Genomic DNA, 15,283 nt, shown 5'->3' on the forward strand with positions numbered 1-15,283 from the left:
GAGGGGCAGGCCCCGGGCGGGGGGGGGGGGAGCCGCAGGTGAATGGTGAGCAGCATCGGCGACCACACTGGGACTTGTCACTGCCCCTGATTGTGACGCTGAGCACTGTCTCCATCATTTTGCTGGCTGCCATGATCACTATTGCTGTGAAGTGCAAGCGAGAGAACAAGGAGATCCGCACCTATAATTGTCGCATTGCTGAGTATAGCCACCCTCAGCTGGGAGGAGGGGGAGGCAGTGGCGGGGGAGGAGGAGGCAGTGGCAGTGGAGGGGGTAAGGGCAAGAAGAAGAAGATCAGCAAGAATGACATTATGCTGGTGCCCAGTGAAGGCGAGGACAGCCGGGGCCCCCTCAATGTCATGAACGTGGTGAGCAGCCCATCCTTGGCCACTTCACCCATGTACTTTGACTACCAGACCCGCCTGCCCCTCAGCTCTCCCAGGTCTGAGGTGATGTACCTGAAGCCTGCCTCCAACAACCTGACTGTACCCCAGGGACATGTGGGCTGCCATACCAGCTTCACAGGGCAAGGGACTAACGCCAGCGAGGCTCCCCCGAGCCGGATGTCCATAATTCAGGTAGGAGACTTTTAGAATACCCTGGACCTCTCTTTAGAAGCTGATTTAACTTTACCTTTTGTCTGCAGTGAAATCTGCTGTAAGGCACCACTGAAGGGACCAACAGAAGTCGCTAAGGAGAGGTGGACTTAATGAAAGTGGAACCAGACCACATCTGATGAGTCTGGTTCTACTGTCACGCCAGTGTTCCCAATGTGATTCAAAAGTAGACACCCACAGAAACAGGGTTATTATGCCAGTGCAAAAGGGGTGCATGTGAGAGTGCAGGTAGGCATTTAGTACATTTGGGGAATGATGGAGTATTTTCCCAGAAGGCTTTCAGACAGAGGTGGGCACTTCTACAGGTTTTATTTAGCTTTGGTTTGGGGTGGAGATAGGGAAGGGCATTTTTGAAGCAGTCATATTACCTGCAGTAACTAACAGGACGTGGGAGAAACTCTACACACTGAGGACATCTATTGCAACAGTGTATTATAGCCCTCCAATCTTGTCTGTAAATATGAGCTATCTTTCCAAGATGTATGTTGTTTTTTTTTTTAAATTTCCTTCTTTAGAATATATATACATAAATATTTATTTTTTTGATGCAGAAGAGTATCATTGGGGCTCCACTGCCTCCTCCTCTCCCCATAAACAACCAGACCTTCAGTGCTGAAAATTCTGCTTAATCAAATAGAAAGAATATGTGTGTGGTGATTCCCTCCTTCCCCCAAATGTTAAAAAAAAACTCACATCCTATCATAAAACAGCAAAACAACTAGTCAGATTTCCAGTAGCCTGAGTCAATACTGATGATTACTTCATAGCAAAAGACTTACATGCTCTTTCTTCTACCAAAGCTGATTTAGAAACTACAGCTGAGCTGCATTCTGCTGCTAGTTATATCCACACTGTTCTCTACCGGCTTCCGTGACTGTGAGGAATGGTAGAATTTGGACCATTGGATACAGGGTGATAATCAAATAATGGCTTAATTTTTAGCAGGTAGTTTAAAGTCCAAACTCAGAAGATGTATTGCATAGCACTGAACTCATAGAGTGAAGGTGAGGGCAGAATTTGGCTCAGATTGATTTAATTTAAAGTATTACTTCATGATTAATGCAGCTTAATGTTCAAATACTATAGGTATGTTCCAAAGTGATTTTTAACGTTTGGATTGAAAGCAGGCTCTGGATAATGGCTATTAAACATATTTGAAATGTCATATCTGTTTTATCCTGTGGTTCTCCTGATATGCTGTTCTGAGTCATAGAGGAATGAGCTGAATGTATCAGAAGTGACACAGACTCATTTTGTGTATGTGGCTAGTGGGAAAGAAGTTGCACTGCAGACACTTGGTGTACCAGATGAAAATTTGTAATACGTTTCAGTTATCATACCCTGTGGTCTGTGAACACCAAATGTTCTAGTTGCCAGTTGTATCTAATGTTTTAAACTAAACAGAAGTGGCCATTGAGAACTGGCAGGTTAATTAACCAAAATTCCAGTAACTGATGGCCTGTAAATTGCATATTTATAACCGGGAAGTAAAAAAAAAAAAATGGAAAAAAGGAAAAAAGGCTGGCTGTACAAGGTCACTGTGAACTAAACCTCAATCCGCGATTGAGTTGTGTCACAGAAACAATTTCATTTTACGCCTATCATGAATTTGTGTTGCTATCAATTAAGTGAGTGGAGCAATACTTAAAATCTGAAATTGATTTTAACAAAAAGTGACATTTCAGGAAAGAGTTTAGGTTAGGGCACAACAAGAGATAATTTGATTTATAGCTCATGCTTTAAAAAACAAACAGCTTTCAATGACACTTGTTTAAGTCATGTAAACTTTTTTAATGTAAAATGGAGTTGTCAGAATGCTAAAAAAAAAACAAAACAACAAACACTTTTTTTTCTTACTGGTAAGTGTAATAGTTACTAAAAGACAGAAAGTTATACTTTCCTACAATGATGTAATGTCTATATAAAGCAAATAATTAATGTATTGATGCTACTAAGTAGTAAAGATTCAATTGTAGTGTAAAATCCCTATGGAAAATATTATTCCTTTTTTTTACAGTGTTCACTGTATGACATCAATAATGATTTTTTTTTTTTTTTTTTTTTCTGAGATCTATATAAAGCTAAAAGAGGAATTTCCTCCCTTAAAAAGGTGTGTTGTGGTTTCTATAACAGTTTTCATTACGACAACTGTGGGAAATGTTAACTAACTTCTCATAGCACATACTGGTGTATCTAATATTGTTTTTGCTTTCCCTGAACATCTGCACAGAATGTTTTGGGATATTTAGATGGTCCAGCAGGTAGTTTAAGAAACATGCACTTTTTCCCTAGTGAACAACCTGTTCAAACATACTTATTGATACTATATTTTGTGGTTCTATTGACAAAACAAACAAATACACAGTATGAAACAGAGTAGTTTGTTTCTATTTTAGAAAGGCCCAGACTTAAAGAAGCTAGATAAGAAAATCCAATCCTCTTCACTATAATTCTGCATTACTAAAATACGTTTTGTATCTCCATCTCCACATCCTTGGAGTAAATTTTATATAAAATTTTCATTTAGAATGTAGATACTTATTTGTGTCTGGTCCTGTACTTCTGCCACAGTTAAAAGTCAAACTGCAAACTTAGGGTGAAATAGTAAAGGATCAGAGATCTCTCTGGGTCTGCTATATCCTTAATGACTCCAGAAAACTTGTGTCTGGAAAAGTAAATTACACAGTTAGGAAGCAAAGGTATAGCCAGTGGAAAAAAGATAGAGAACTTACACAGCTGCTTTATTATGTCCTGTCATTAGTCAACTCAGAAAAGCAGTTTTCTTCCTTACCTCAGTAAGAGAAAGGTAAACAATTTTGTGAGTGTTTTCTCTCGTGAACATTCACTTCAGTTTTCCAGATACATTACTGGGCCACAATAATCTCACACTGTATAATTCATACAGTGGAGCTGCTTTTCTTCATTTCCATTTTCTTAACAAGTGTTTAATGGCAGAATTTCTAGCAGGAGCCTGTTATTAAAACTTTATGGGTTTTATATATATATATATGGATATATATATATGGATATATATAAACATACTAAATATTATATTATTACTTAGTATATCCAATTGAGTCTATAAATATTTAACATCAAATAAATAATTTATTTCTCAGTAAGATCCAAATTTTCTCTTATTCAGAGTGTGTAACACACCTTTTGCTTCTCAGGAAGAGCTAGTAAAATCGATAGAATTTATGATTGCCTTAATTCTCATTAATAGTATTTTATTTTAAAAATAGCTCAATTTATGTCAATGAATACCCGTGGAGTAAAGTGTTACTTAGTGACTACGAGTTTCAGACTAAGCTAAAATGACCAGCAGCTGGAGAAAATATTACCTGATAGGTGTAAGAGTGGTGTAATCTTACCTCTCATTTAGTGACTTCTGCTACACATTAGTCACACAGTTTAACAACTTGTGTGTGTTTACTCACTACTATGTAGCATACAGCTACATGCTATGATTGAATGAGTTACGTATGTGAATAAATTAACTTCCTCATTACCATAAAATGAAATCATTTAAACATGCATGCTTATATATATATGTATAAATTTTTGGATGGATAGCCAGGGATGCAGTACACTTCCGCAGACCATTTGTGTTTTGATGTGCACGTGAGGTTGATATGGATGAAGAGCGTACTAGGAAGCCAGAATAGCCAAACTTTAGCATGTTTAATTTCTTTTACCTTCAGCAATCGTATTCTAAACATACTTTAGAAACAGTCTTTTCAAATACAAGTAAGTTAAAAATATGTAAATATAGACTTATTGACAGATTCAAAATTTAATGTGAGCTTTGAATCACTTACGGTCCAAACTATTTGTTTTTGGAAACTGCATGGCTGAAAGATTTCTGTTCACTCTAGGCCTTAAAGGCTACTAGACAAATTCTGTTTGTCTCATTCTGGTGAGTAAATCAAGCTGACATACCCACCTGACAAAGAGAAACAGGATTTTGCTTTATTTTGAAGAGCAGACATTAGAGAAAGAAATATGCACAAACATACACATTTATTTTCATATCTCTCCTACCAAAAAGTTCTGAGTTAATCAGTTTGCCTTTCCCTGGGTGAACAAGTTGAAGTTTCTTCTTGCAGGTTTACAATAGACAGAAGATTAAATAAAGGGAAATAAATAGTTTCCTTAAATAAATAGGCTCTATAAAGAATTCCTCAATGTGACATAACAGTAGTGTAGAAAACTATCTCCATATGCAAGGTGCATTGATCATTCTAGAGATTATTTATTATTATACTTGTGGTGCAACTTGGAGAGCTTTGTAAATATATCAGGAATAAGATGGGAGTGAATAGAGAAAACATTGGCTGCAACTTCTGCTAAACAACAGCTAGAGAAGACTGACTGTGTTGCAGTAGCTCTCAAGCCAGGAATCACCATAGCTGCTGTACTAGGCAATCCTAGTAGCATTTTAAGATAAAGCACAGATCATTCATAATACTTCAGGCACCTGATGTTTATGATGTGTCAACAGATTACTGTCAAGTCCCAGTGCAGCTTCATTGCGAGATGTTGGGTAGTACCTAAGGAGATAGAATCTTCAGGGGAAATGAAAAACGTAAGCTATATTAGTGCTGCTCTGTCTTTAGGTACACTGTTTCAGACTTATACTTTGAGAAACTTCGGCTCAGAAATGCCAAGATTGCAGAAAGAAGTCTGCAGATGCTGCACTGTAAGGAAAAGCAGTTTGCCTCACTGAAGTTGTGTTTGTTCTTAGTGATTTAAATTCCTGTCTGAAAACAGAAGTATCAGATTTTTATTTCTCTACTATCTGTATCTTCTACTGCAAATGAGAAGTAGTATTCTCTCTCACTAGAGATAGTAGATGTTAACATTGTGCACCAAGAGGATAATGGAGCAATTCTACATGTTTGCAGGTTTGTACTTAGTAATTCTCAACATTTCACAGCTCCGTATTCTAGGGCTGTATGCAAGGACACTAAATTGTCAGCAGATGAAAATTTGGAACTGGCTAAGATGCATGATAGTAGATTTTACAGTGTTTTGATGTCTTAAAAATATCTATTGTGAATGTTTGCATTGTGTAAATACAGTCTGCAAGTTAGTATGATTTTGTTTTACATTTTTCTGTAGCTTTAATTTTACTCATTCAGAGAAGTCAATACCATGTATTGACTCACCTGTGTAAGAATTCCAGGGCTGGATCTTTTCTATGTTTTCATGAAACATTATTTAACTTTTAATCAAGATACACTGCATAGTACTTTGACACAAATTACATATCTTTTAGGACCAGGTCTGGCAATGTACTGTTCACTATGGCATCTTCCCTGGCTGCTGAAATACACAGAGGAAGCAGAATTGGGCTTTTGTTTTGTGTAACATCTACTCTGGTCTTGAACTCCTTGCCAATATTGTTTATGGCAATATTATTTCAAAAGGATCATTCCTGATATATAGGTCCATCTGAAATCTAAAGAACTTTCCAAGATGAAATGCTGTAATATAAAACACTAAAAATAATTTTTAAAAAAAGGAAAATTGAAAAGTCAGAAGTAGAAGCTTGATATTATGAGAAAGAAACTTATATTGCCAGAACAGAAATTCTCATTAAGCAGTAACTTAATAATAATAAAATCTCCATAGAACTGACTACTTTATAAAATACAAGAGTTACAGAATGTTGGTGCGATTAAAATAAAAGATGTGAAGTAAATACTGCAGGATTTACTGGATCACAGCTCTCAATGGCTCTGGAAGCTGTCTGAGCTAGGTGCTCACTGTCACTACCTTATCTTAAATAGGAAAATCCTTTGAAGAGTTATCTTTTAACAGTAAATTTGTCGAGTTTCTGCTGTCTTTACTCACATTGATGAATAGGCCTGTTCTTACTTGTATTTCAGTCAATAGCGTAATTTTGACTTAATGATTTCAGTGTTTCAAGAGTAAATTGTGACTAAGAGCCTTACAAAGTACAGCTAGGAATAGTATGATTGGATCCTTTATTTTTAGCTTTTCAGTGTTTTGTGTTGTTCTCTTATAGCTCTTTACAAACAATTTGTTTGTAAAAATATATTTTCACCTTTTCATATATTTTAGGAGTGTATTCTTAAAATTCAGCAAATATTGATACATGGAAAGTTATTATTAGGCACATGTGAAATATTTGCAAATATCACTTGACATTAAGAAAGCATAGATATAACCTGGCTTGTCTAAGGAGGCAAAAATGTCATTAGAAAATAAATTTCTTCCAAGTCACATCTAACTGTAAACCAGTTGGAAGTTTGCTCTTAAATGAAAAAGAAAAAGAAAAAAAAAAAAAAGTAACAATTTCCCCAGCAATTTTTCTTCCCTTTCATTATTTTCCTTCTCAGAAAACATTAACATACAGGGTAATATTTACAGATACATTTTTAAAGATCCTGCTTCATTTATTTTTCTTTCATTGTTTCTGCAAAAGTTAAAATGCTTTGTCAAATTAATTTTTGGCTTTTCTATGTAAGACATTCTGCATATAAAAAGTCTATATATGTGGATTGTTGTTTTCTTTCTGAAGAAAACGTATAGAATCTATGGCAGAGTTCTTGAGACACTTCTTCAAGACTGAGGAGTGCCTGCACGTATAAAGAAAAGACATTTTGACAGTAGTATTAGTATTTTCCAACAGGTAAGAGTTTATTTTTTTTTTTTTGTGAAAAGAACTTAAACAATGATTTGTTGACCAGAGCAGAAACAGCTCTGTTTTTATCGTTAAAAGTATAGAAGCAATCCTTTGATGTCAGAAGGTCAGAGTAGAGCAGTTGGGACAAATTTTTGCAGCAAATAGCCTGAAAGCTTTATACTTTCAGTTGTATCTGTACTTCAGCTGTAGGAACAATAGTGGTGAAATTAATGCTAAAAGGTTCAAAAGTATAGGAAAGAAGTGAAACTCTCAGGGGACTGCAGGCTCTTACCTAATCTAAAAAAAAAAAAAAAAAAAAAAAAAAAAGAAAAAGGTACTAAGAAGAGACTGGAAAAATTATTTTGAGGAGAAGTTCCTGGAGTTTAAGTGTTTCATTTGTTATGTTTTTAAGGGGGCAACAAGGAGATTAACTAGTGGTTGCTGCTTTTGCTGATATGATGAGATGAAATGCAGTAGTGCACAACCTGCCATAAATCTTATCCAGGGTGTACTCTAACTCCTAGAAATATATTTGTCATGGTCTTTTTAGAGCAACTTTTGTTTTTAGTCTGCTGTAGACATTTTTTTTTATTTTTTTTTAAATTTATTTTATTTTATTTTATTTTATTTTTTTAACAGAGGATGATTCTGGATTAATTACTGCAAATCCTATGAGTAAGAAAAAAATGGATAAATTATTAAGCATTTTAGATAAAATACTCAGTATTAAGTACTACATTCAAGAACAAGAAAATTCATATGAATGTCTCTGTTAATTAGGATATTAGGCAGTGCTTTAAATAACCTCCTTGAACAGTCATATATTTTCTAGCTAAATCCCAAAGGCTGCTGAGACAATTCCTGCTTATTAAGGCCACATGAGAAACATTTCTTTCTTTTGAATTTCTTTCACAAGTTAATGTTGTTAACTGTGCAGAAAGGATAGCAGAAGATCAGTTCATCTTTCACTTACTTGACATGAGAAGACAGCTCCTTTTTTGGTGCTGTGTACTCAAGAGTGTATTAATTCCTCTACTTATAAAGATATTATTGCATAGTTTCAGTCCATTATTAGTGTTAGTTATACTGAACAACATAAAAGTCGATTTGCTTCACACTTTTGTGCAGTGAAGGGATATCTCCTCTTTCAGCCCTCAAGACAATCAGTCCTATGTTGATCTATTTTCAGGTTAGTATTCTGTAAGTGATATAGGCAAGTAAAATATTTAAAATGAAGAGTATTTTATTTTAGCCATGGACCTTTCTACTGACTTTGTGATATATGTATAAGATTAGTGTTCCTCTGGTTCATAAAATACTTTTACCTGTAACAGAAAACTTTCTAATCTCATGCCATTCCCTGCTGGGTGGTTGTGTGCTGCAGTCTCCATGGCATGCCAAAGCAGGACTCAAAATGGGAGAGGAAAAGCCTTGTTACAGATACAAATGCACAGTTTCAGCTGTGTGGGTGGGACCTCTGATCGATGCATTGTAAGTTCATGCGGTGATAGACATGCAAAATTGGTTTCAGGCAGTGCTTCAGACCATCTATTGATATATGTGTGACACGCGTGTATTTGCCTGTACTAGTTCTAGTGACACTATGATTACTGGTATTTGCAGTCCTTGCCCTGGAACACTTCCAGGCAATTTTATTGTATCGAAGTGGCTCTGACAGTTCATAGAACATCCAGCATAACACTGCTGAATATGATTGGCGCGTTTGCATATATTTATTCCAAAAAAATCAGGCAGTTAAACTGCATAATTATGGGAAAGCGAATCATAACAATAAAAGACCATTTAAGTTAACAAGCTTTGTGATCAAAGGATAAATACAGGTTGGATAAATGAGACTGTAGATGTGACTAATCTACACAAATAGGCTTTGGTCTGAGTAGAGGAAAAGTATATATTAAAATAATCTAAAGGTACTCAAAAAGAGTTCTACTTCAGTACTTCTATAATGTCTAGTTTTATTTAAATAATATTTTAAACATTTCTACTCAATAAAAGTAGCTGTGTTCAGTGATAAACTACTTTTATGTTGTTTTATGTATTGATTAACAATGTTTACAGTGCAAAGAAAATATAAACTAATAAGTAAACAAAAGTAACATCATAAGTTTTCATTCTAGTTTGAACGTGCGTCTTCTGTCAAAAACCTTAAATATATTTTAATGTCTTAATTTTAAAAAATTTAATGTTGCAATGTTTTTTTGATTGATTTTTAATTAAAGAAAAACATTAAAGGGAACATTTAAAGGACAATTTCTTGTTTACTGTCTTTATCAGCAGAGAGCAGCCTTTGTAGTGTTTGAAAGCTGGTGCATTAAAAATCAATTTCAAGTCTTCAAAGCTATAAACTCTTGCTTGCTTTGTAGATATATACTGGTTTTAAGCTCACTGGAAGCACACTTGACAATTGAATTAAAACAAAAGGTAAATAATGGCTTCATCAAAATTTGAAGGATTTTAATGTATTTTTAATAATAGCTAAAGGATTTTTTTATAGAGAGAAGACATGTGAATCACAATTCATAACTTTTAAATGTGTAATTTGTTCCTAAAGACAGTTATATGTATTATTTTATTAATAGAATTTTGTTTCAGACTTCTTTTGGTGTTATTCTGTTGTTTTTAATGAATGCTGTGATTCAAACACAGAACATGTCAGTCAGTTTCTTTACTTATTATATTTCTGTCTTGTTCTTTGCTGATTGCTAAGCAACCACTTATGGTTAAGATTGTTTAGCTATAATTCAGTTTAAAAAAAAAAAGGTAAGCTGAAGTGGGATAAACAATTTCTTTATTAATTCTTAATGAAAATATTTAAATCCTATAGAATTCCAAAGGTGACCAAAAAAACCCAAAAAAGTTTTAATGATACTCCTCAGATTCAGCACTTGTGATTTGTTCCTACTGGTATTAATGAAAAGATTGCTTTTCCACAAATACAGAAAGAGCAGGATCATGTCCTTAACCAGTGCTTAAGTAATTTCAAGACCTATGAAAACTAACTTATATATGTATAATTGTATCGGTATCATGTCTTTCAAGGTATGGTCCTTAAAACATGTATTCAGTGATTATTTTAACTAAGGTCAATAGCACCACTGAATTAAATAGATCAGTTACAGGAATTAAGTTGCTGATGTATGTAAGCATGTGCAGAATTCAGCCCAGAATCTGTGAGTCTGTGTTAGCTGAACTGCTCCTTGTTTCTTCTCTCCTTCACTTTAAAAACACTGCAAAGCTGCAGGGCTGTTCATTTCATTTAATGTCAAACTGAATTTTACTACTCTACTGAGATAGTCCTGATGTCTGAATATTTGATATTTTTGCTTTTTTTTGTGGACTTGAGTAATTTGATATGCAGATTTGAAGATCATAAAAACAATCCTGTTTTGATGATCGTGGCCAAGATTACCAGCCACCCTTGTAAAGTATTAAGCGTGTTCTTTTCTGATCTCTTCATCATTCCAGTGGATCAAATGACATTAAGAATATAGTGAAATTTAGAGTGCTTGGGAAATAATGAATTTAAAGGCCTTTTTAAAATTACAGCCATGAAACCTTAGAAACTATTTAGATTTCTAGACCGTATGTGAGAAAATATAACTACGTGTAGGAATACATTTGTGGAGATTCATAGGTAAGAGAGCAGCATAGCTTCAAAATAATCATCTAGCTGGTGAAAAGGCATTATTAAGGACTGAAGTGCATCTATTTATTTTATTTTTTTTTAATATTGCGTATGATCTGTAGGTAGCTGTGTAACATTGCTTTGGAAGATGCTATCAATCTGCACCTTTTGCTGCAACCTTGAAAAGATCAAGTTTAGAGACAGACATTGTCATATTCTCTTTCCTGAGGCAAGAGTATATATAGTAAGGAAGAACCTCATTTTCCACTTCATGGTGGAAGTTATATATCTTACTTAAAACTGTGTATCCCTCTATCAAACTTCAGAATTGAGAGTAATGATGAAAAGGAGGTGTAAGTCACGTGACATGTGAGAATAATCAGCACTCAATTGCTTATATCAGCTGTGTTAGGTATTAAAGGCACAGTATTAATTTACATCTCATAGCTCTGAGGCAAGGAATGTATCAGTCAGCTTTGTAGCCATCAGGTGAAAAAGAGGCAAAACCAAAATCTTAAATGTTCTTTCTTTCAATGCATAGTCTTCATTTTTTTCTAAATCTATAAATAAATTTTGGCTGTTTAAACCACCTGTAGCTTCTTTTCAGGCTGAATAGGATATAGTATTGCAAGGGGCAGGAGTAACCAGGTGAATTTTAGTATCTATTCATTAGCCACTATATATACAATCCTTTCCAACAGTGTGTATGCCTCATTATTGCAATAATGTGACAGTAAAGAAATAATAATTCCTTCGAATGTGAAATAACTATCTTAAATACTTTCTTGTCCTCAATTATTTCAAACCAGCTTCCAGGATTCTGAAGAAAATATTCATTTCAGTTCATTTAAAATATATGTAGACCATACACACTTTTCTCTTCATCCCCTGACACTGGCAAATAAACCTTAGGAACAAGTAGTTAGATTTCCAGATTTTGACCTACTTGTTAGTCTACTTGCATGAAAGCAAAGCAAGAGAAAGCTGTTTCTCTTAAGCAAATGTAAGCTTCAGGAATTTTGGCAAATATCTTTATCTAAAGATAAATCGCTTGCAGTCATGCTGGTCTTTCTGATACCAGTAAATGAAGAAATAGGCATACAAGTTGAATAGTCGTGGGAGAAGAGTTTATTTAAATGAAAGGTTTTGTTCTGATTTAAATTTTTGAGCCATAAGTTTTCTATAGTATTTTATAATAAGAAAATTACATAGCAATTTGGGTTAGAATGCATGCCCAGTTCCCCATCTCAAAACCCAATTTGTTACTACCTGTGGCTATTTCTATTAAAAAAGAAACGTAATTACTACAAGTCTCAGCAGTCTAAGAGTAAATTTTTGCAATTACAATACCTCCCTTGGGCAGATGTGTGAAAATGGCAGATTAATTCCTGCCAGTATCTGTCTATTCCTTGAACATTCTTAAGGTTACTGGTAGCTTGGTTTATCATTATATTGGTGCTGTTTCTTATGTTGTGGTTAATGATAAAGCAACAATCCTATTATCATTCTTTTGGAATAGAGCTCTGTGCCATTGCCTTGGGGAGTGTCTACACTGAAGCTTGATACACAAGATTCTAGCAGTAAGATGCTAATTCTGCTTTCATGGAAAGTGGATGACTTGCACTTGACCAGAGCATATTTCAGAAGTGCATTTTGTATTTATTTACTTTATGCCTGAGAAGATTTTAACAAAAACAACCAACAAACAGAAGTTTACTCATTCTTAGGAACTTGTGGTAAAGTTAATAAGGTTGCATTTGAATTGAAGGCCACATAGTAGTCCCTTAGTATTGTATGGCACAACAGTTTGTTTATTTAGAAAGAGGCTCCCATCAGTTAAAATGTTCCTGAAGTTATGTAAACCGATACCTTTCTATGGAAATAAGCTAATTCATCTCCTAATGAGATTTTCCAATTACAAACAAGTTTTGAGGGCATGTGTATAGAAGAATTGCATGCAAAAGCTCCACTCCTGGAGATTTCTATCTGCAGCTAAGTACCTAACTCCATGTTGAATTCCAGTGAAGTTGGTAGTTGGTGTGGCTTCATGTGGGCTCATGATCCACCTGCAGGGAGCAGCATTAGTCCGTGTTACACACCATCCAGTTTGAATATTCAGGAAGAGCAGTGTCAACAATCACAAGTTATTTTTCCCCCTTTACATGGGTTTTTGTTTGAAATTTCTTGTGCTGCACCTGTTGTATATTTGTTTCCCATTTTCAAAGAAGCTTCCCCTGACACACACTTCTGAATGTTGACTTGGGGACTTTTGTGATGTGGACATTATCTAGACAAGGTTGCATTTAACTATTTTCTTTGAAAGTTCATTAATTTAAAAATAAAATAAAATAAAATATATATGCATCCTTCAGTTGCCATGGCATGCATTCTATTTGCAAAATCTTCTTACATGTTGAACAAGCATACTGCTAATTAGATATAGAGGTAAAATCATAAGTTAATCACTGAATTCTATCTAGACACTCAGTCAAATATTGACATTCATGTACGGTCTCCGTATCCCTGGTGAAACTAACAGCAGTGTTCTGGATGTTGACAAACCAATACTGGTTTGGAACTTTTGAAGAAGAATTTTCCGGATACAGCAAGCTGTAATGAGAGGGGTAATCTGGAATTTCTATTTTTTTCTCCCCCCAGGCTGTTGAGAATTTACAGGTCAGGCTCATCCCTTAAATACCTATGAGTTCACAATTACCCATGGAGATTCCTTGATAAGTGGGTGTTGTGTTCAATAGGAGATGATGCTATCAGGAAAGTTGTTGGTTTGGTTTTTTTTTGCTTGTTCTGAATCAACTTCATGTAGAGACCTGTATGAAGTCATTGCAGTGGATTAACACTGAAGTGACAGAGCTGTGGATGGTTATACAAAGCCCTATAGCCAAAAGGCCTTATTTTTTTATTATTTTTTTTCTGCACAAGCCTACTTGACTACTGCTACTGTATTCATGGTGTATTCAATCAAACTTTCTGTTTTACGAGGTACCTCATCATAGACACATGACTGTTATGACTTTAAAATATATTTAGGGACAGAACTTCTTGCTAAATTTGTGCAAACCTAAATTATTTATCTCATGTCACAAATAATAAATCAACTCATCACTATTTTACAGCTAAAAATCTCCCTGCACAGGCATGTGAGGCTGTAAAGTTTGATGATCTACTATTCTGTCATAAATTCAGCCATTATTTTGGCAGCATATTTAGTGGCGTGTCTTTTTCTAGTACTAAGAGGAAATAATTATGCCAAGGCATTTGTGCCAAAGTAGGGCTTTGTATTCAGTCACAAAATATTTAGAGAATACCTTGTTGGGGTTTTTTAACAAAATGTTGAAATAAATAGATGAATGACCAAAAAGAGAAATTGGACAGAAGGTAATAATGTAAGTTTTAACATCTGTGATGTTTTTCTTAATTCCTAAGAAATATAAATGAATCATTGCTTTTCTGGGGAATGATTTTAGGAAGAGGAAGGTGCTAAGATTGTAGCTTTAAAGAAAAGGAGATGATCTAGATTTATCTCTGTTCTTCTGATAGTCACTAGGAAGAAAGTTACGGAGTTCTTCTTTATACGTGTTTTCTGTGCAGGCAATGTGGCTTCAGAATCAAGTCCTGCTCTGTCTTCGTTGCAAACTTTTTTTTTCACTCTGTAGGGAAGAAACTTAGAACCAGAGTCTTTTACCACATACAGTGTTTGCTACCTAGCTAAGCACTGTTCCCCATCACTGCTGTTACAAATCTGTTGAAATGCTGTCCATAGAGAAGACCATATGCTGGGATAAAGGGATATTACATTTGTTTCTGGTTGTTTTCTATCACTATTGTAATCTTCTTTCTTCCCCTTTGCAGCATTCTTCCACATACAATATATATATCTCTGGGAATGTAGCATGCTAGTAAAGAGTCACTTATTCCATAACTGAAGTAAGCAGACTGATCCAAGGGCTATTCAAACCAATTTGAAAACATCCATTGATTTCAGTGGACCTCAGGTCAATGGATTATGGGAGTTTTATTGTTGCCTTTAGTGAGAGTATGGGTTGGAGAGATGAAGGTAAACATAGTGGATGTTAACACAAACTTAAGTTTTAAAATATGTGTTGTCTCTGTTTCTCCTTATTAAATATTGTGAGTACAAATCATTTTGTCAGTGTTAAAAGGCCATAATTTGATCTCCTTCTTCACCATATAGTACTGCAGGGTTAATAAGCTTTTATCTGTTCAGAAAACATTTGTGGCATGTTGCTCTTAGAAACAAGAAGGCAGCATTGGTAAGAAAAGGACCATTTCTACAAAACTGAGTGGCTTCAGTGAGAATTCCTGCTGAGTAAGAGCTTTCAGATG

At 34.9% G+C, this 15,283-nt stretch overlaps 1 protein-coding gene across 1 annotated transcript in view; it reads left to right on the top strand.

The window, feature by feature from the left end:
• Positions 1-15,283, top strand: part of PCDH17 (protocadherin 17) — a 92,559-nt gene that overhangs the window by 2,708 nt on the left and 74,568 nt on the right. The window contains exon 2 of the mRNA XM_010000861.1: positions 39-578. Coding sequence (XP_009999163.1) covers positions 39-578 — 540 coding nt within the window. The remainder of the gene's footprint in view (positions 1-38; positions 579-15,283) is intronic.

This window comes from Chaetura pelagica, unplaced genomic scaffold, assembly GCF_000747805.2.
Source record: "Chaetura pelagica isolate M959 unplaced genomic scaffold, ChaPel_1.0 scaffold115, whole genome shotgun sequence".
NCBI classification, from domain to species: Eukaryota; Metazoa; Chordata; class Aves; order Apodiformes; family Apodidae; genus Chaetura; species Chaetura pelagica.